The sequence below is a fragment of the Gossypium hirsutum genome, chromosome A08 (genome assembly GCF_007990345.1).
Source record: "Gossypium hirsutum isolate 1008001.06 chromosome A08, Gossypium_hirsutum_v2.1, whole genome shotgun sequence".
Classification (NCBI taxonomy): domain Eukaryota; kingdom Viridiplantae; phylum Streptophyta; class Magnoliopsida; order Malvales; family Malvaceae; genus Gossypium; species Gossypium hirsutum.
In genome coordinates this window covers 79,986,609-80,006,768 of record NC_053431.1, presented here as the reverse complement: position 1 = coordinate 80,006,768, position 20,160 = coordinate 79,986,609, and the positions used below count along the sequence as shown (strand labels likewise).

Sequence of the window (20,160 nt, the reverse complement as noted above, 5' to 3'; positions counted from 1 at the left end):
TATTCTTGCTACACCGATATTGATCAGACCCTTCGCATGTGATTAAGCCAACAGAGGTTGAGATTCTTCTAGACATGACTTATGGCGAAGAACCGGTCAAGATTTTAGCTCGGGAAGTTAAATAGTTAAGAAATAAGAGTATTGCACTCGTGAAAGTTTCTCATGAAAGTTTTGTGGCATAGACATGGAGTTGAGGAAGCCATATGGGAACCCGAGGAGATTATGAGAGATCAGTACCTAAACTTATTCACCGGTAAGATTTTCGGGGACAAAAATTTCTAAGGGGGAGAAATGTAACAACCCAATTTAAGGCTAGTTAGAATAGTGGTCTCGGGACCACAAATCTAAAGTCAGAGAAATTATTTTATTATTATTTTGATATTATAGCATGTTTTTAAGAGTGCATGAAAATTTTGGTAAAGTGATTTTAGCGTTTGTGAGATAAATTGCAAAAAACGACTAAATCACATAAAGTACAAAAGTCCTAATTTGAAAGATAAAAGTGTCTAATAGCTAGAGAGCCTAAATTAGGGGCCTTTAAAGGAAAATTAGACTCTTAGAAATAGGGTGGCCGGCCATAGGGCACAATAAGTTAAAAATTTTCAATGTTAGGTAACTGATTTTTGACTAAAAATAAGAGTAAATAAAGGGAAGATGATATCATCCCTTTTTCATCTTCTTTCTCCATCGAAAATCAGCCATTGCAAGGGGTTTGAAAGCTTAAGAATTTTAGCAACTTATCATCTCTAAAAGTAAGTGATTCCCATACCTTTTGTTGATGATTTTTGCATTTTTGAGACCCTTGAAGCATAAGCTTTCAAATGAGGGTACTATATTGTAAAATGAATAAGAGTTTAAGGTTTTGCCATGAAAAGATATGTAATGTTTGTTGAGTTTTTTTATGGAAGAAAATGAGTCTTGGGTGTCTTGTAATAAACTTTTGTGAAATGTGCTAGCAGGAAAACACTAAAAATGACCATTTTGCATAAGTTGTAAAATAAATGTTAAATATGTGAAATAGTGAGAATTTGGAGTTTCTATAAGAGTAAAAAGAGTTTGACTAAGCTTAAGATATGAATAAATCCGATAAAAATCGATTTTCGAACCTAGGGGGAAAATAGTTATTTTGTCAAAGTCTAGGGGCAAAATGGTCATTTCACTGAAGAAGTGAAAATTTGATTTCCTAATTTTATTTAGTGTCTAAATAAGTGCATTTTGCTATTATAGATCAAGAAATACCAAATCCGAACATAGACCAGGGGAAAGCCAAGCAAATCGACTAAATTGACTAGTCGCCACATTTTGTAATCCGAGGTAAGTTGTATGTAAATAATACAACTGCATTGCTTATGTATGTGTTGAATTGCATTTGAATTAATATATCATGAATTGCTTGGTTGTAGAATTGAGAAAGTATGGTGATGATAGAAATAGTAGAATTCTCGATTGAACCTTAAGAAATAAATTGAATATTCATGCCATGATGTTTGGGTCACTTGTGTGAGCTAGTGTAAGACATATCTGGGACATGCATCGACCATATTATGAGAGCCAGTGTAAGACCATGTCTGGGACAGGGCATCGACATTGAGACGAGTGCTAGTGTAAGACATGTCTGGGACATGCTTCGGCCTCGAGACGTAAGCTAGTGTAAGACATGTCTGGGACGTGCATCGGCTATAAGATATGTTAGTGTAAGACCATGTCTGGGACATGACATCGGTATCTGACCCTATGTTTGAGGCTAAACAAATATCCGATAATGTTCCAAATGGTTCAACGGTAAATGTATGATTTAAAGTTAACAAAGAAAGTATAACCGTGTTGTGAGTGGTACAGGTACGTATATGGTATGTATGAAATGTGAGCTCAATATATGCTATATGAGGTGTATTGAATATTGATGAGTAAGTTTTGTATATGCCACTTGTGTATTATGATACTTGTTGATGAATGGTAAAGTTATGTTGTATATTTATTTATGTGTAGCTTACTAAGCTTTATGCTTACTCCCTCCCCTTTTCCATTTTCTTATAGTGTCGCCTATCTAGCTCAAAGATCAACGGAAGTCAGAGATATCGACCACACTATCAATCGAAGCTTTCGGTATAGTTTGATTTATATTTTTGAATATAACATGTGTAGGGCTTAGACTTTACTATGTTTGTGTCTTTGAGAATTTGCCAAATGTGTTAGCTTTGGTTGAGAACCCTTTATTTTGTATTAAGCCTTGAATGATGGCTAATATTCATTTTGATTTATATGCAAAGATGTTATTTTTATGGAAGAGTAAAATGCACAAACGAAATGTTGTTTATTGTGGCTGATTTGGTTGCATGGGATAGTCTTATCTTGATTGTGGTTTCTATATGCAGTTGTATAAGTAAGGGTGACAAATAGGCTTGGTAAATAGCCTTATATTGTCCGCACGGGTAGACACACGGGCGTGTGTCTACGCCGTGTGTGACACACGGTCTCCCCCATGAGTGTGTGGCCTGGCCGTGTGTCCCCTGCACGTAAAATTTTCAAGTCAGTATGCATGATAGTAAACACACGGACAGAGACACGGCCGTGTGTCTCAACCGTGTGATGAACACGGCCTAGCCCACGGGGGTGTGCCTAGCCCACGGGTGTGCATTTAGAATTCATTCCATACGGGTGGAGGACACGGGCGTGTCCTTGTATTGCTTAGGCCTTGTGAGCCACACAGGCCATCAACACGACCATGTTGAAATAGCCCACGGGCGTGTTGCCCTTCCACACGGGCGTGTGCCCTGTTTCAAAGTCAAATTTTATAGAGATGGTTTAAGAATCCGGGTTGATCCCGAATAGTTTTCAATGGTTGATTTGGGGCTCATAGGCCCATAATAAGAAGTTTAAAGTAGAAATTGAAAGAGTTCTAAGATGGGCCCAAGTCTTGGAGACTTGGGGAACGTTTGCGCGTATGAGATTGAGTTAAGTAATGTCTTATATTCTGCTCCGACATAGGTTACGGGTATGAGGTGTTACAATAAAACCTAAACCAAAACCTTAACCCTAAAAAAACTATAAACCCTAACCCTAAGAGAGAGAAAGGAAAAATGCTCCCAGCTGGACATTGTTTCTTTTTTTTCTCCTAAAAACGACCTATTTTCCTAAAAAGAACAGCATAAAAGCCTAATTTAAAAAAAAATACTCTTTCTCGTTAATTCAGCCTAATAAAACCAACATAAAAGAATGAAAAAAGGAATTTCTCCCCATATCAAGATTATGGATTTTAAAGGCTGCCCAATTCCACACGATTTATTCTCACTCGTTTAATGTTTTAAATTTTAATAGTCTACATTTATAATGCGCATTTTTTCAAAGTAATTATATAAATATTATTTTTTAAATTTAATTCCATATTTAGATTCTAAGTAGTATTAATAATATCTATGTTAAATTTATTTTATTAATTTTTATGAGAGTAAAATAAATTTATATTCTTTTACATATTTTTGTATAGTTAATATTTTAATAATTTAATTTAATTAATTTAATTTTTTAAAATAAAAAAATCTGATTACTTAATTTAATTTGATCCAAAATTTGAGATTTATTACTTCATATAAATCGTTATAAAAGACGGACCAACATATATTCAAATTACGAGCAAAGATTATAACCCGATTATTTTATTTCAAAATATTATAAATTTCAAATAAAATTAATTATGCGACTTCAGCTCTGCGAACTGCTCTACAGTACTGACTGCACTTAGTACTACTCACAAATTTGTCTTAGCAACCTCATCATTCGAAAAATTAATATCATTTTAATTCCTTTTTAAAAAAATCAAATTATTTGGACCTTCTTTGTTGACATGTTCCCCCTCTCATATTATATAGAAAAATGATTAATTTTTAATTTTAGTTAATGTATTATACTTAAATTCGATATTTAATTTTTATACTTCAATTTTTAACATAATTTGACACTTCAAGTTTTAAAATATTATTAATTAGTCCAAATATTTTATTTTGATTAAAATAGTGATGTAACTTTTAAGAGTTATTAATATTATTAAAATTAATTGTAAAATTTAAATCCACTACAAAATATTTCAAAATGTCACATGAATGATTTTAACTGAAAAATTTAATAATATTAACAATTAAATCTGAATTTTTAAATTTAAAAATTAAATTTTTAAAAAATAAAAATATAAATCTACGAAAAAGTATATAAATATTTAGTCTCTGATTAATGTTATTGAGCAGGTGGAATTAATGTTTGGAAAGGTGCATATTGAATTAATTTCCGAAAGAGAGAGAGAGAGATGGGTAAACCACTTTATCTAGAGATTTCCATCATGATTTAAAACATCTTATTTTCCCTTTTCTTTCCTTTTTTATATTAAACCGCATTACAAGGATTTATGGCAGCATATTTAGTATTTTATTTAATCTTTTAAAGTCAGCCTAACACCGCACTATCACATGATAATGCGATTTTGCTCATGCAATTCTCGTTGCTGCTTTTACAAAACAATCACACCGCTGCCACCGCTCTTAATTATTATCATTATTATTATTATGAATTTAAAACACAAAGTTTAAAATTAAATACGAAGATAAAAGGCAATTAATCAAATTAATTTGTTTAACCTTTAAAATAAAAGTATTGTTAATATATTATATGCTACTAATAGAAAAACTAAATTATTTCTTAAAAGAATATGTATTAGCCTCTTATCTAGATAACATTTTTAATTATGTTGTAATCTATTTTTATATTACTTTTTTAGCTTTTAAATATATGTTAAGAGAATATATATATTAACCACTTACTAGATAACATTTTTAATTATTATAGATTATGTTGTAATCAATTTTGTTAGTACTTATCTTTACTATTTTTTTTAAAAAATTATTAACCAACTTAATATTTGAAAATTTATTAAATATTTTATTTTTGTTTTGATCAGCAAGTGTTGAGTGTATAGGTAAAACGCATTACATTTTCAAAAGAAGAATATGTTTAAACCTCAGAAATAATATTATTAAAAAAATAGCCATAAACTTCGAATATTGAACATAAAATGAAGAAAAATATTTTAAATATATTTGATAAGTGGGTCATTGATCAATTATTTAAAATAATTATTTTAGAATGCACAAAATTAATCTTTTAACTAATTCTGGTGGATACTTTAAGAAAAAAAATATTTCAAGAAAATATTTAATTTAAAGTAGCATAATTGTATTTAATATTTATTAATTTATTAGATGTTTTTAAATATAAATTCAAAATTTATAACATTTAGTACGCACTTAATTTTGTAATTTATGAAACAATTAAGTGTTGGATTTATGTTCGCTAATAATAAATGTTATATTTTTACCTTTATTTTTATTTTAATATAAATAAAACCAAATTTTGTTTAAATATTTGTTTACGAGCTCAACATCTTCCAACGACTTTTTTTAGAAAATTGTAGTTCAAAATAAAAATATTGAATGCATTTTACATTAAATGTAGATAGATTATATCACCTACTCATACTCTTTCAAGAGATTTTTATTAAAACGAAATAAATTGGTTTAAAATTCATTATCAATGTACTGAAAATTTTCAAAGAAATAGTTAAAAAGGTTGTATTAATAACGAAATAATCTTTAAAAATTAATAATTTTATTTAAATTCAGTCTTCCTAATTAATAAAATTATTTCTTTCAAATCTTCTGCCCAATTTTCTTTTTAAGTAAAGTAAAAAATTTTTTAACCAAATTTTCAGGAAAAAATTTATTAACGCATAAAGAAAAGTACAAAACCATCCAGAATATCCCATTCCAAAGAAGACAAAAAGTAGGTACTAGAAGGTTAGTTTAGTCCAAACCGATCAAAAATTGCCACGTGTCTAGAGACTTCCGCACTAGAAATATAAACAAAAGTTTCTCCACGTGGCCGATCCTCATTCCTCTCATCTCTCATTCAGAGCACCCCATTTGATTAGTTAAAAAGCACATGAAAAAAATTCATTTACTTAAAAATTTTGATAATCCGATAAAATTAGAATTATTGGTGTAATTATTATAAATTTTAAAAGATAAAATTATATAGAACTCTTGATAATCCGATAAAATTTAAAAAAATTATTGGTGTAATTATTATAAATTTTAAAAGATAAAATTATATACAACTCAAATTCTTTAAGACTTTCAACTTATATATAAAATTTTAAATCTTTTAAAATTCTCATAAATCATAATCTCAATAGTTAATATAGTTTAATCTATATTCATCTATTGCATTGTATTTCATTCTTGAATTTAGTCCAAACCGATCAAAAATTGCCACCTATATAGAGACTCCCGCACTTGAAATATAAACAAAAGTCTCTCCACGTGGCCGTTCCTTATTCCTCTCATCTCTCTCTCTCTCTCTCTCTCTCTCTCTCTCTCTCTTTCTCATTCAGAAAATGCAAGGAAATAATTCCTTTTCCTTTAGATTTGGATTTTGATTTTTATATATTTTTCTCTAATTAATTATCATTCCTCCCGCTATAAATTCCCCTTCATTTACCTCTAATTTAATTCAAAGAACAAGTCCTTTTCTTTCTAACGCTCTTGTCTCCGTTTTATCTTGTCTCTGGGGTTTTTCGTTTTTCCTAGTTCTGCTCTGCTCTGTTGTTCCTTTTTTTCCCTCCCTTTTTGGTATTTTGGTTTGATTGAATCGATCATGTCGAAGAACATTCTGGTGACCGGAGGAGCCGGTTATATAGGGAGCCACACAGTGTTGCAGTTGCTTTTAGGCGGATACAAAGTGGTCGTCGCTGATAATCTGGATAATTCCTCCGCTGTTGCTATCAAAAGAGTTGAAGAACTCGCCGGTCAATTCGGCAGAAACCTTTCTTTTCGCCAGGTTCGTTGAACGGTTGAACTCTCTGATTTACATTATAAAAAAGAAAAAAAAAAGAGAGAAAAAAATTGTTTCGAGGGCGTAATTTTGTAATTTTCAATGAGTGGCTGCTGAGTTGGTTGCCAGAGCAGTAAGGCTTATTTAATTAGTATGCTTAAATTGCTAATTTGGAGTCTAATTGGGTCAAGTTTTATTAACTTGACGGCTTGTTTGATAATAAAATTGTTTTAGCTGGCAACATGGGGTGTTCTAAAATTCGGTGATATGTAATTTTCTTTTTCTTTTTAGACGAAAATGGTTGGAATAGTTGGGATTTCGCAAATAATTGATAAATTATTACTGTTATTTTTTAAATTTATTTGCTATGTTTTCACGTAAATTTTTATTTTGGATCGATAAAGAAATTAGTGCATTAATTTATAATTATTGTTTATAAATTGAAGAGTTCAGCGTAGTAATACTTTGATCATTAAGCTGAGTTACTGGGTTGTCAGGTGAAGATTCTTTTATGGAGTATATATTTTTAAAAGCCTATTTGGGGTGCTTCAATGGTATTATTTTATTGTCAGTATCTTAAAATGTTATTGAAGCTCTCTTTTGATTTGGAATGTTGGAATCTAGTTATCTACTGGACTATACCTGTTATTCATTGCGTTGCTGGGTGATATTTAAAAGTTTTCCTCTTTAATTTTACCTTGGTAGTTGATTGTTAACCTTTTAATCATCTGTAAACTTGAAGTTGAAGGGTCTCAATTTTTCTGTTTTGCTTCTTTTGAGAATAAAGTGTTCATGGGGATTTGTGGGATTTTGCCAATAATCAATTCCATCATGTGCTGTTGAATTATTGTGACATTATAGTTGTTTACTAAAAATTTATATCATTATATTATTTATTCATCAGAAATTTGCTCTGACCATAAATCTGAGATGGTTCTAACGTTTGAACCTTCGCTTTCGACTGCAGGTGGACCTTAGGGATAGATCAGTCATCCAAAAACTTTTTGCTGAGACAAAGTACTATGAGGAATCCATATGCTGTTATTCTTTTGCCTATTCCCCTTGCTCAGGCTCCAATAACCTACTTGATTATATTGCAGGTTTGATGCTGTGATTCACTTTGCTGGACTAAAAGCGGTCGGTGAAAGTGTAGAGAAACCATTGCTCTATTATGACAACAATGTCATTGGGACAATCACCCTGTTGGAAGTCATGGCTGCACATGGATGTAAAAATGTACTTCTCTCTCCCTTCATACTTCTGCAGCCACATAACTTTATAAAATAAATAAATAATATGCAATTTTCAGTCTTTTGTTTCTTTACATCGCCAAGGAAAGCATTAACTGTAGAGCTAAAGAGAAATGCACTTGGTTTTATTCTCGATCATTCAAAAGCTAAGTTCTTAGATGTTCATTTAAATGCAGAGGCTGGCCCTATGGAATCTAGAATTACTTTTCTAATTTGTATAATTAAATACGAGTAGGATTGTCAGTTTTAGTTTTGTAAATTAATCAGTCTTCTAATTTAATACATTTCAGCTTGTATTTTCTTCATCTGCTACTGTTTATGGCTGGCCAAAGGAGGTTCCATGTACAGAAGAGTCCCCCCTGTCTGCAGTGAATCCTTATGGACGGACGAAGGTATGCAATGAGCCTTTCAAAAGTGAATACTCTTTTGCATCTCTAAGAAGCAGTATAAATAAAGAAAGGACCAGGGATAGCCATTACACTTTTACTAGTTTTTTACATGAATCTCTTATGAGTACTTAGGAATTTGTCAATTGAGATTTTCTCCCATATCTGACATGGTTGGTCTTTCAGCTTTTCATAGAAGAAATTTGTCGTGATGTCCATCATTCTGATCCTGAATGGAAGATCATACTTCTAAGGTATTTTAATCCAGTTGGTGCACATCCTAGTGGCCATATAGGTGAGGATCCCCGGGGTATTCCAAACAATCTCATGCCTTTTGTGCAACAAGTTGCTGTCGGGAGGCGACCAGCGTTGACAGTTTTTGGAAATGATTATGCCTCAAAGGATGGTACTGGGGTAAGCTTTTATCAGTATTACTGTTAATTCGGTTAGATTATATCTCATATTTCAGAAAATGTTTACTATATGTGTAGGAACTGTAGTATGATTGAATTCTGTTCAGTTTCCATCTACAACTTTTTTGTCAGTTATGCTTGATATGTGCTTAAACACCTAACATCTCCTTCGATTCCTTTTATAAGCAAACCTTTTCTTCCTTGTAATCAAGTAGACCACCTCATGAAGCACAGGCTCCCTTCTTGGCTATTAAATGTTTGTGCCCTTCAACATTTTGAAGCAATATGCTTCAGGACTTAAGGGATTATTCTTTCCATTAGATTTGACAAATTCTTTTAGACTTAAACCTGAAGGTTGGGAAATTTGCATCCAAGGTTGTGATTCCTTGTGACAAAAGGCTTGTTACTTGTCTCTTTGCAGGTACGTGATTATATTCACGTTGTTGATTTAGCAGATGGGCACATTGCTGCATTACGTAAATTATCTGATCCAAAAATAGGTATATTTCACATTCTTTATTTTGTTTCCTTCCATGTAATGTCGTGTTTGTGACTGTCTAGCTGCCTCGATTATTCAGTTTATGGTAGCAGACGAGAGTAATATATTGAAGTGGCTTTTTCTAAACTGTTGCTTTTCTGTATTTGCAACTATTTATTGCTTCAAGTAGAATTGGCCCTTAATCCTTCCAGCTATGCTATTATAGGTTGTGAGGTCTACAACTTGGGAACAGGTAAAGGAACATCAGTATTGGAGATGGTTAATGCTTTTGAAAGGGCATCTGGGAAGGTACTTGTGATCTTTTGTTCTTCCATTCTGTCCGGGAGAGTATCTAGGACAATTTTATTAACATAGCAAAGGTTTGACCTTTTATCAGAAAATTCCTCTTGTAATGGCGGGACGTCGAGCCGGTGATGCCGAAATTGTGTATGCTTCAACCAAAAAAGCGGAGCGTGAATTGAATTGGAGGTAAGGCAATAGTTTATAAAGTTCATTTTATTGTTGAGGAGAGGAATCTTAGATGAATTGGGTTGTGATTGATTGCAGGGCAAGGTACGGCATTGAAGAAATGTGCAGGGATCAGTGGAACTGGGCCAGCAAGAATCCATATGGATATGGATCTCCTGAGTCAAACGGAGTGATGAAGTGAAGACACTGTGAAACCACCAATCTATAAAGACATTTTATGATCATAGGATTTTTATTTTTTATTATTGACAGGATTTTAGGTGATTAATTAATACGATTAAAGATGTTACGAATTATAGAGAAAGAGGAACATACTTAGTATAGGGATGCTTCAACTGCTCAGAAGCTTGTATTATACTGCTCCTCATTACTAGCAATCGTTTGTGGCTGTTACCAGTAGGAGTAAATTATCACATGAACACGAACTACACATAGATACTTGTAATGAAAAATACCATCATTGTTCATTTTTTTATTACATCCTTTATGATTGTTAATATTACAAAAATTTGAATTTTAAGTTTATTAAATGGTGAACCTCCAATCAAAGGAAAAAAACACACAAAAGTTGTTTCTGTAAGGCTAATAAAAATAAAACCCCTTAAATTAAAGCGTCATTGAATAATTATAAAAGTATAAAGATACAGGCCCACTACAAACGGAATATTGGACTAGTCTCCAAGTCCAACGGCTTTATATCGCCAATTTAATTAAATCCAATAAAGAAAAGAAAAAGGTTGCCATGCCATGCCATCTGTTATTGTGTAGTCTTTTAAATTTAATTTTGAAATGCCTTCCACTCTACACATACAAACAAAAATGTGAACTATAAAACCCAAATCTTAGGATTTCAATTATTAGCTTTTTGAAATTTAAATCTTTATGAGAAAATGTTAATTTAATCTACTTCCTTTTTTTTTTAATTAATAAATTCATTTATGATATTTTACTTATGTATGGATTGAAGTTATAGGAAGAAAGAAAAAGAAATCTAAGAGTTTCCCTTGTTTGATTAGCGGCTTTCTTTTATTTAGATAGGAAAAAGATAATGGAATTGAATATCTCAACAAAAAATAAAATAAAACTTTAACATGCAGAAAATCTTTTTTCCTTTTTTTTATATAATTATATTATAAAAAGATTATGGTTTAAAAATTAAATATAGTGATTTTTTTATTTGAAAATTACATTCTCTCGTTAATTTTAAGAATTCAAATAATTCATCTTCTTATTTTTTCTTTAAAATTATTAATCCAAAAATTCAACAATAAATCAATTTCAATTTATTTATCCGATTTCATAATTTTAATTAGAAAAATTGGAATTAATTTTACCAAGTAAGCTCTGTCGAGTCGAATATATTTTTACCTAAGCCAATGGCCTTATTTATCACTTTCCGGCCCGGAGTTTTTCCAGGCATTGTTTACTCCATTGTCGTAGCTAGACACGCCGTTTCACTTCAAAAATGCATACTAAATTCAAACACAAAATAAATCGGTGGTAAAAATAATATTTAAAATAAATAAATAAATAATAAATAAAACGCGCTTCACTTTTAAAGCCGAAGTCTCTTTATTCTTCCTCCATTTCAAAACTTCAAAAAACTGCTTTCTCCGGACGGAACTTCATTTAGTTCTCATTTCTCACTCAGATCTGACAGGTGCCGTTTCTTTACCTTTTCAGCTCAGATCTAGCTTATTTGAATCCGACGCTTGTTATCGTCGCCGGCACCCATCTTAAAAAAGAAAAAGAAAAAAATGGATAATTTGATTTCTCTGGTGAACAAGATTCAAAGAGCTTGCACTGCTCTTGGTGATCATGGAGAGGCAAGCGCCTTGCCTACTCTTTGGGATTCCTTACCGGCGATCGCCGTCGTTGGTGGTCAGGTCGACGCTCGATCTATCTTTTCCTTTTTCTATTTCTAGTCAACCTTTGTTTTCTTTTTTCTTTTATGATCTGCTGGTCTGAGATTTCAATATTAACAGAGTTCAGGGAAATCTTCGGTGTTGGAAAGCGTTGTCGGCAAGGATTTTTTACCTCGTGGATCCGGTAAAAACAATAAGTTATCGCTCTCAATCTATCCTTCATCGTTAAGCAACTCAAGAACTGATTCTTTTTTCTTTCATTCTGCTTTTTTGATTAAAAATTAATGCAGGTATTGTTACTCGTAGACCTCTGGTGTTACAGCTTCATAAGAGTGATGAAGGAACCAGAGAATATGCTGAGTTTCTTCACCTTCCTAGAAAAAGATTTACCGATTTTGGTAAATATCTTCTTATCGTTCTTTATTTAAGCAAAAGGAATTATATAAATCTTAGGGTTTAACTTTTTATTATCTACGTTATAGCTGCTGTTAGGAAGGAGATTCAAGATGAGACGGATAGAGAAACTGGGCGAACTAAACAAATATCTAGTGTTCCAATTCATCTTAGTATATTTTCTCCCAACGGTATGACCTGTTTGTAAAAATTATTTCTGTTTTCTTCCACTTTATTTAATTGTAAAAAGTCATCTTATTATATGTTATAGTTCTACCAAATCTCCAGTATATAAGATATTTTCTCTACTTATTTTTTTTATGTAATTTTATGCAGTTGTCAATTTGACTCTGGTTGACCTTCCTGGTCTGACGAAGGTAGCTGTTGGTAAGTTAACGGAAACGCCTAGTGAAAATTCAAAGAAAATTGCAATCCTTATAATGCTTTCTCTAATTTAGACTACCATATTTCCACGGGACCTAAAATAAGTATAATATTCAAATTTTAATTCTTTTTATTTCCCATGTAATAAAAAAAAAAAAAACCATAGCATTTTTGCACTTTATATACCCCAATTTCATTCTCTTCTGTTAATAAGATTTGCAAAAAGAATTATTAAATTATGGGATATTGATGGATTATCTTGCTAAATGCAGAGGGTCAACCTGAAAGCATTGTACAAGATATCGAGAATATGGTTCGCTCCTACATTGAGAAGGTAAAATGCGGCATGGCTGTTTCTTTTTTTTTTCAGTAAAATTCTCTAATGTGATGGCTATCAAGGTCTAGGAAAACTGTATTGTGGATAGTTTTTGTTGTAAATTATTGGTTCTTCTGTCCCTAATAACTTTGCAGTGTATATTCTTTTATCCAAGTATGAAAGCTGAATGGAATGTTCTTATCTTTGTTTGTTGAACTTCTTACGCAGCCCAACTGTATAATATTGGCAATTTCACCTGCTAATCAAGATCTGGCTACGTCAGATGCAATTAAAATTTCACGTGAGGTGGACCCTACAGGTAACCTTTTCCATGATCAATTTGTTCCATGATCTTCTTCCTTGCAGTGCACCTCAAGATTATGGTATTTTCTACTTGTTCATTGGTAATATCATGTGAAACCATTGCTGGTTTTGAATTCATTCTCTGTAAAATTATTGCTGTGCTATGTAAGCTTTTGGACTTGTGGTTCTTTGAAGTATAGGGGTTGTACAAGTCTGATTTTCTAATACCTGGCATTGGTATTAACCTTTCAGGGGAGAGGACTTTGGGTGTCTTGACAAAGATTGATCTGATGGATAAGGGCACTAATGCAGTTGATGTAAGTTGATTTATGCTTGATTTAGACATGCTAAAACCTTTTAGAGTCTTGAGTATTAGATGCATTAGGCATTATTATGTTCTTTAAGTCATATTTTTGTGGATTCAGATACTGGAAGGAAAATCTTATCGGCTGAAATTTCCTTGGGTTGGTGTTGTGAATCGCTCACAAGCAGATATTAATAAGAACGTTGACATGATTGCTGCTCGGCGTAGAGAGCGCGAATATTTTGCTAGTACCCCTGAGTATAGGCACCTTGCTCACAGAATGGGATCTGAGCATCTCGCTAAGATGCTCTCAAAGGTATGCTAATGGGAAGTTTGTGTTTGTTTTGTTAAAACCTATTTAATCCTTAATTTTCCCTTGTAAAGGTAATGATGGTACTGGATTCAGTGCTACATTTTCTTCAGTTGGTATTAATGTTGTCATTCTGGTTAATGTTTCAGCATTTGGAAACTGTAATCAAGTCCAGAATTCCAGGCATTCAGTCCCTTATTAGTAAAACAATTGTTGAACTTGAAACTGAATTGAGTCGTCTCGGAAGGCCTATTGCTGCTGATGCAGGCGTAAGTGTTCTCTTCCTCTTATCTCTCTCTATCTTGTGTGTGTGGCTGAAGTTTGGATATGCTCAGCCATTTCTAATTGCAGATGATTCTCGGTTAAAAGTTCTTTGAGAATTGCTGATGGCTTAAATTTTTATACAGGGAAAGTTGTACTCAATCATGGAGATATGCCGTCTTTTTGACCAAAACTTCCGAGAACATCTGGATGGCGTGTATGTATCACATTTTGTTTTTTACTATAATCCTTAAGTTACCTGTCTCCAGGTTCACTCATTTTTTGCTATTTTTGATGACGTTGAATTTTTGTTCACAGGCGTTCCGGTGGTGATAAGGTTTACAATGTTTTTGACAACCAACTTCCTGCTGCTTTGAAAAGGTTGCAATTTGACAGGCAACTATCTATGGAGAATATTAAGAAGCTCATTACTGAAGCTGATGGTTATCAACCACATTTAATAGCTCCCGAACAAGGATATCGTCGTTTGATTGAATCTACTCTAGTTACTATCCGAGGTCCGGCGGAGGCTGCGGTTGATGCGGTATGAAAGAAATCTTGGGAAACGGAATATTATGTTCAATTTGACTTGTAAATATTATTCTGGTTTTCCTCTCTTTTCTCTTAGCATTATTTGTTTTGGCCAGATCCTTAGCATCATTGGTCTCTTCATGCAAAAATTTTCGAAGATTGATATTTTCTTCTATTTATTTCTTAATCTAAAAATTTCAATCAATGTTCGTAAGGTTGCTGTTGTGTATCCCTTTCTGATTAATCATGTTTACCATTCTTTCACACCATAGCCATTTTTTTCTTAGAAATCTTTAGACATTAGGAGGGATTACTTTTTCTTATCCTGGGTGAGAAGGATCATGACTGAACTTTTTTTTCCTCTTTTGGGGAAGGAAGTGTAGGGGGGACCTCTTCATTGAAATCCGCATAAATTGCTCCATAAGTCTACCTTATACATAAATCATATGGCGCATAACTGTTTTATAAACAGAAACGGCATATTTTCGCATAAAACTTTTATTTATCCAGTGCATCATGCTTCAGATTGGGTTGATTTCCTTTATCACACTTTTCAGGTTCATTCCATTTTGAAGGATCTGGTTCACAAGGCTATCGGTGAGACTCCAGTATGTTCCCTTCTTTGCTTATCTTATTTATGTCTCAAGAGAAATCATGCCTATTGGATGATTATAAGTCATACCATTAACCTTACTTTTGTTTGTTATCTATTGCCCTTGAGTTTATATTTCAACTTGGTTTGGTTTTCAGGAATTAAAGCAGTACCCTGGTCTCCGAGTAGAGGTTGGAAATGCTGCAATCGAGTCTCTTGACAGAATGAGGGATCAGAGCAAGAAAGCAGCGCTTCAACTGGTTGATATGGAATGTTGTTACCTTACAGTTGAATTCTTCCGAAAGCTTCCTCAAGATGTCGAGAAAGGTGGCAACCCTACGCAATCAATATTTGACAGATATCATGAAACATACCTGAGGAGAATAGGTAGGTTCCTGAAAAAAAGAAAAAGGTTTCTTGAATGATAGATCTTAATCATTTAACAGATAATGGGTTTGACCAATGATATATGGGCAGGAACAACTATTTTGTCCTATGTTAACATGGTTTGCGCCACTTTGCGCCACTCGATTCCAAAGTCCATTGTTTACTGTCAAGTCCGTGAAGCTAAAAGAAGCCTGCTTGACTTCTTCTACACTGAGTTGGGTAAACTGGAGGTAAGAATTGTTGCTCTCTTAGCATCTCCTTATGAACTCTGGGGACAATAGATGATTAGTGTGATTGACTTGGGAAAAATTCTTGTAGCAAAAACGATTGTCGGCATTGTTGAATGAGGATCCAGCAGTCATGGAGCGACGCAGTGCTCTCGCAAAGAGGCTGGAATTATACCGTAGTGCTCAAGCAGAAATTGATACAGTTGCTTGGTCCAAGTAGGGTGGCGAAATTGTTTTTGATTGGGCAGGCAAAACATAATTCATTCTTTCATTTATGATATGTATGAGCAGGGAGTCGTCACCTAGGGGAGGGTTGTTTTTTTTCTTCTTTTTTAATGTATTTCATTTCTTAACGGCAGTTAAATGTAGTCATAGTTTTACCATCATCATTGTGAGAGCAATATCATTTGTTGCGTATGCTACATTTTTATGAAAATATATAATATAGAAATGTTTGCTACATCTTGTCTTGCCACTATCTTAAATATATCATTTCGAAAGGTAATTTTGTTTTAATGAAAAATTATAATTCTGGTAGATTTTCTACAATTATAATTTTTTTTTAAAAGTTTGTTTTAGGTCATTCGGCTAATCAAACTATATATTACAATATAAGAGCCTAAATATCAATGAAGTCACATGAAATCGGGATATTATATTATTTGTATTATTGTTATACACGATCCTTTCTCGACAAAAAAAAAACCTACAGTAATTGTAGGTCCACATTCCCTGGGGCTTATGTCGATGGGCCGGCGACGTTTTAATAAAATAGTGAACATGGTACGAGATCTATTTGCTATTGCTGGTGTTGGAAGAAAGAGATTTTAACGATGCTTAATGTCCTGTGTCGCCAACCAACTGCTTCAAAATATTAAAAGCTATCATCACAAATATCATACATACGGCTCCCAGATCTGCTCTTACCTCTCAATTCCAGTATAAAAGGTAACCGTCTTTCCTTCAATTTTTCCCCATTACTGCTATCTGATTTCTGAATCAGAACAGCATTTGGTTATTCTATTGTTTTAACCATTTTATCTCGATGGGTTCGTCTCGATCTACTTTATCTTTCTTTTACGCTGTTTGTTTTTGGGACTTAATGTAGTTGTTCAAGTAATGTAGATGGAAAACTTGAAAATAATAAAGTGCATTGATTGATGGTGTTTTTCAGCCATTTTCTGTTGTTGGTTTTGCTCTTCAATCAGTTCATTTCTTGATTCTGTTGAATTGCTGATGCATTTTTTTGGGGGGGTTTTATTGCTTGTCATTATGTCTCATAGGCTATAGAGATGTTGATGGATCTACACCAAATTTTTTTATGATGCGTAGAAATTAGATTAAAAATTTTGCATTAGGATTACCCGGGGGGGGGTACTCCATATGAAGTCATTTAATGTATATAATAAGATTGATCCTTCTTTTCTTATATGGTTTTGAATCTTGGATCACTTTTTTTCTGGGTTTGTTTTAATAATTTCTTATATTTGGCTGCAATCAGCGCCAGAAGGCTACAAACTGTAAAAGACAAAAGCGAAATCATACTTAAATATTCCAAAAAACTTGCAGTGAGAGTTAAAGCACGAGATTCTGTGGTATTTAATCTATATGATGGTCATCAGACCTTGGATTTTGCAGTTCTCTGAGTGTTACTTAGTCACCACGGGCTGGCTTTGAGCAAATGTTTCAGTAAAAACTTAGTTCAGATACTGCTAGTTTTTTCTGCCAGACCGAATGTAGTAAATTGTTCTTGGAACTTATCTAGGTGCTCAAAAGATGGTTTGGTACCAACCTAGTTTAGATGATTCTAAATAGGCGTTTGAAAAATGTTGGAATCGGATAGTTTTTGAAGCTTAGGAACATTGCATGTACTTGTTGATGTTAGCTTTGCCCTGATAAATGCATCCTATTGAGCACATATTTAGATTATATCTTCTATTACGTAGGAAGTAATTTATGTTTCACTTGTGCATACAGGTAAGGGTTTCTAAAATATCAACGAGAAAAAAAACCGTGAATACTGTGATGGCCTCTGAGAGGGAAGTTTTTGGTCTTTCGGGTCCATTACACCTAACCAATATTGATTGGTAAGATCCATGTTGTCAATTTCCATATATGTATTGTTAGAAGTTGTGGATCTTTGAATCAGTTTTAATCTTAGAAGGTGAATAATGTGTAATATTCTGAAATGTTTTTTGGCACAGGAATAATGCACATCATCGAAGGTCAGTAGCAGCCAGTTTGGTTGAGGGTGTGTATATCTTGGAGCGAGACCGTCAGGAAAAACGTGAAGGTTCTCAAGCATTGGCTCCTCCCTGGTGGGAGTTCTTTCATTTTAAGTTGGTTCGTAAGCTGATTGATGATGTTGATTTTTGCATCTTTGGTGCTATTTACGAGTATAAACCTCCATCGTCTCATTGTAATGACTCAATAGTCTCAATTGATGGAAATCCCCGCTATGTGATTGCGTTCCGAGGTACCATAACTAAACCAGACTCCTTCACAAGAGACTTTGAGTTGGATATCCACATAATGCGAAATGGACTCCACCAGACATCCCGCTTCGAGATTGGCATGCAAGCTGTTCGAAACATGGTTGCTACTGTAGGTGCTTCGAATGTCTGGTTAGCTGGCCATTCCCTTGGGGCAGCTATGGCAATGCTGGCTGGAAAAACTATGGCTAAGATGGGAAACTTTTTGGAAGCTTTCCTCTTCAATCCCCCATACTTATCTGCCCCAATTGAGAGAATCAAAGATAAGAAAGTAAAACATGGAATTCGAATTGCAGGCAGTGTAATCACAGCAGGACTTGCTCTTGCTGCAAGGGGTAAGAATCCTAGGAGTCGATCTGAAGATCCATTCTCCGCTTTGTCTGCGTGGACACCATCTCTATGTGTAAATCCTGCAGACCACCTATGCTCCGAGTACATTGGTTATTTTGAGCACCGAAAAAAGATGGAAGAGATTGGAGCTGGGGCTATTGAGAGGTTAGCAACCCAGCATTCATTGGGAGGTCTATTTATGAGTGTCGTAGGAAAGGGTGTGGAAACCGCGAAACCACTGCATCTGCTTCCTTCTGCAAATTTGACAGTGAATCTGAGTCCTTCCAATGATTTCAAGCAAGCCCACGGGATCCACCAATGGTGGAGACCTGACCTGAACTTGAAGTGCAGTCTTTACAAGTTCAAATAGTTTGCCATATTTATCCAGCTTTGTCTTTGTATATGTCCCATTGGTGGTTCCTATTTCTGTGGATTAAGGGGAGAAAAGAAAAACATGTATGCATTGTTTTCCATTGATTGATACCAACCAAATTATGTTGTTAAATATACGGAGTTTGTTGCTCATTTTTTAACACCTCCCTTCTCATTCCAGTCATTATTTGACATGTTTCAACAGTCAACGGTTCACGGCGCTGTCACCAAAATCCTGGGTAAAAAATGGATCTTTCCATTCCACCGGTAGAGGAAGGAAAATAAAACACAAGCTCCACTATTTTCATTAACATTTTCTCCATTGTTGGACCAAAGCTAAAGCCAATTCTACAAAAATGAAAGAATGATAAAAATAAGAAGCGTTTCAAACAAATGAAATGAAATATATTGGAAGATTGCAGAACAAAAGATTAGAATAAATCTTGTAATAAGAAGGGAAAATCTAAGACCCTTTGGATTCTCAACATAGTGCATTTAGCTTTCTTCTTTAAAATCATCTGCAGGAAAATTTGGTGTTTGGGTAACATGAGTTTAGTGTGTTTTGGCAATTCACAATTACTTCCCAACTTTTTTACCATTCTCATATTCTTACATTAATTAATAACAAATTTATTAGAAATAATTCATTAACGTAAAATATTTATAAAATACTTAATTAAAATATTATATGTTACATACCATTAAAATAAACATTATGACACGCATTATTATATTATTAATAAAATTACAATTTTACATATTTCTAATAAATTTTAAAACCAACATTTTTATTATATATTTTAGCATAAATATCCATTTTTCTATTTTAAATTTATTCCTATTATTGCATTTCATCATTAATATTTATCTCACCTCATTACTATTTCCAGTTTCACTGTCGAATCAAAGTGTAATTATGAATAAAATTGAATAAAGAAGTATCAAAGGCAATTACAAAGCTTGACACTAAATACGAATAATGAGACCTACTATTTATCTAGATTTCAAGAATATGAGCAGGGATAATTAGAAGTACTTTTTAGTTACGAAAGGTAATTTATTTTAATTAATAATGGGTTCAAGTTATTGATAGTGGTGGGTAGTGAACTCTTATTCACTATATTTTTGACCGAAAAGAAATACTCAATATTCATATCAGATTTACTAAACAAAATTTTCCGGAATATGTCAAGAGTGA

At 33.2% G+C, this 20,160-nt stretch overlaps 3 protein-coding genes across 4 annotated transcripts; all 3 read left to right on the top strand.

Annotated features, from left to right (window-relative positions):
* Window positions 1-6,386: 6,386 nt before the first annotated feature.
* Window positions 6,387-10,362, top strand: LOC107893957 (UDP-glucose 4-epimerase GEPI48). The gene is made up of 9 exons (XM_016819119.2): window positions 6,387-6,885; window positions 7,847-7,896; window positions 7,980-8,115; window positions 8,420-8,521; window positions 8,702-8,929; window positions 9,350-9,428; window positions 9,633-9,715; window positions 9,804-9,895; window positions 9,974-10,362. The coding sequence occupies exons 1-9, from the start codon at window positions 6,703-6,705 to the stop codon at window positions 10,074-10,076; spliced, it is 1,056 nt and encodes a 351-aa protein (XP_016674608.1). The 5' UTR covers window positions 6,387-6,702; the 3' UTR covers window positions 10,077-10,362.
* Window positions 10,363-11,314: 952 nt separating this feature from the next.
* Window positions 11,315-16,228, top strand: LOC107893959 (dynamin-related protein 5A). The gene is made up of 16 exons (XM_016819120.2): window positions 11,315-11,781; window positions 11,881-11,944; window positions 12,051-12,158; window positions 12,243-12,344; window positions 12,490-12,540; window positions 12,810-12,871; window positions 13,082-13,172; window positions 13,409-13,473; window positions 13,582-13,776; window positions 13,920-14,039; window positions 14,178-14,248; window positions 14,350-14,575; window positions 15,120-15,170; window positions 15,313-15,541; window positions 15,632-15,771; window positions 15,860-16,228. The coding sequence occupies exons 1-16, from the start codon at window positions 11,653-11,655 to the stop codon at window positions 15,986-15,988; spliced, it is 1,833 nt and encodes a 610-aa protein (XP_016674609.1). The 5' UTR covers window positions 11,315-11,652; the 3' UTR covers window positions 15,989-16,228.
* Window positions 16,229-16,404: 176 nt separating this feature from the next.
* LOC107893960 (GDSL esterase/lipase At4g10955) lies at window positions 16,405-19,123 on the top strand. Of its 2 annotated transcripts, none has more exons than XM_016819121.2 (3): window positions 16,405-16,716; window positions 17,746-17,855; window positions 17,973-19,123. In XM_016819121.2, exons 2-3 carry the CDS (start codon window positions 17,794-17,796, stop codon window positions 18,958-18,960), a joined length of 1,050 nt encoding a protein of 349 aa, XP_016674610.1. In that variant the 5' UTR covers window positions 16,405-16,716; window positions 17,746-17,793; the 3' UTR covers window positions 18,961-19,123. The 2 variants fall into 2 exon arrangements, with proteins under 2 accessions (XP_016674610.1, XP_016674611.1); XM_016819122.2 differs by lacking the exon at window positions 16,405-16,716 and adding an exon at window positions 16,717-16,817.
* Window positions 19,124-20,160: the final 1,037 nt, after the last annotated feature.

Bases quoted from the DNA above. Each gene is read 5' to 3' on its own strand.
- LOC107893957 (XM_016819119.2), top strand. From the start codon at position 6,703: ATGTCGAAGAACATTCTGGTGACCGGAGGAGCCGGTTATATAGGGAGC. The intron at 8,522-8,701 runs GTATGCAATGAG...TTGGTCTTTCAG, and splicing joins ATCCTTATGGACGGACGAAG to CTTTTCATAGAAGAAATTTG. The intron at 9,429-9,632 runs GTATATTTCACA...ATGCTATTATAG, and splicing joins ATTATCTGATCCAAAAATAG to GTTGTGAGGTCTACAACTTG.
- LOC107893959 (XM_016819120.2), top strand. From the start codon at position 11,653: ATGGATAATTTGATTTCTCTGGTGAACAAGATTCAAAGAGCTTGCACT. The intron at 11,945-12,050 runs GTAAAAACAATA...AAATTAATGCAG, and splicing joins TTTTTTACCTCGTGGATCCG to GTATTGTTACTCGTAGACCT. The intron at 12,541-12,809 runs GTAAGTTAACGG...TGCTAAATGCAG, and splicing joins TCTGACGAAGGTAGCTGTTG to AGGGTCAACCTGAAAGCATT.
- LOC107893960 (XM_016819121.2), top strand. From the start codon at position 17,794: ATGGCCTCTGAGAGGGAAGTTTTTGGTCTTTCGGGTCCATTACACCTA. The intron at 17,856-17,972 runs GTAAGATCCATG...TTTTTGGCACAG, and splicing joins CACCTAACCAATATTGATTG to GAATAATGCACATCATCGAA.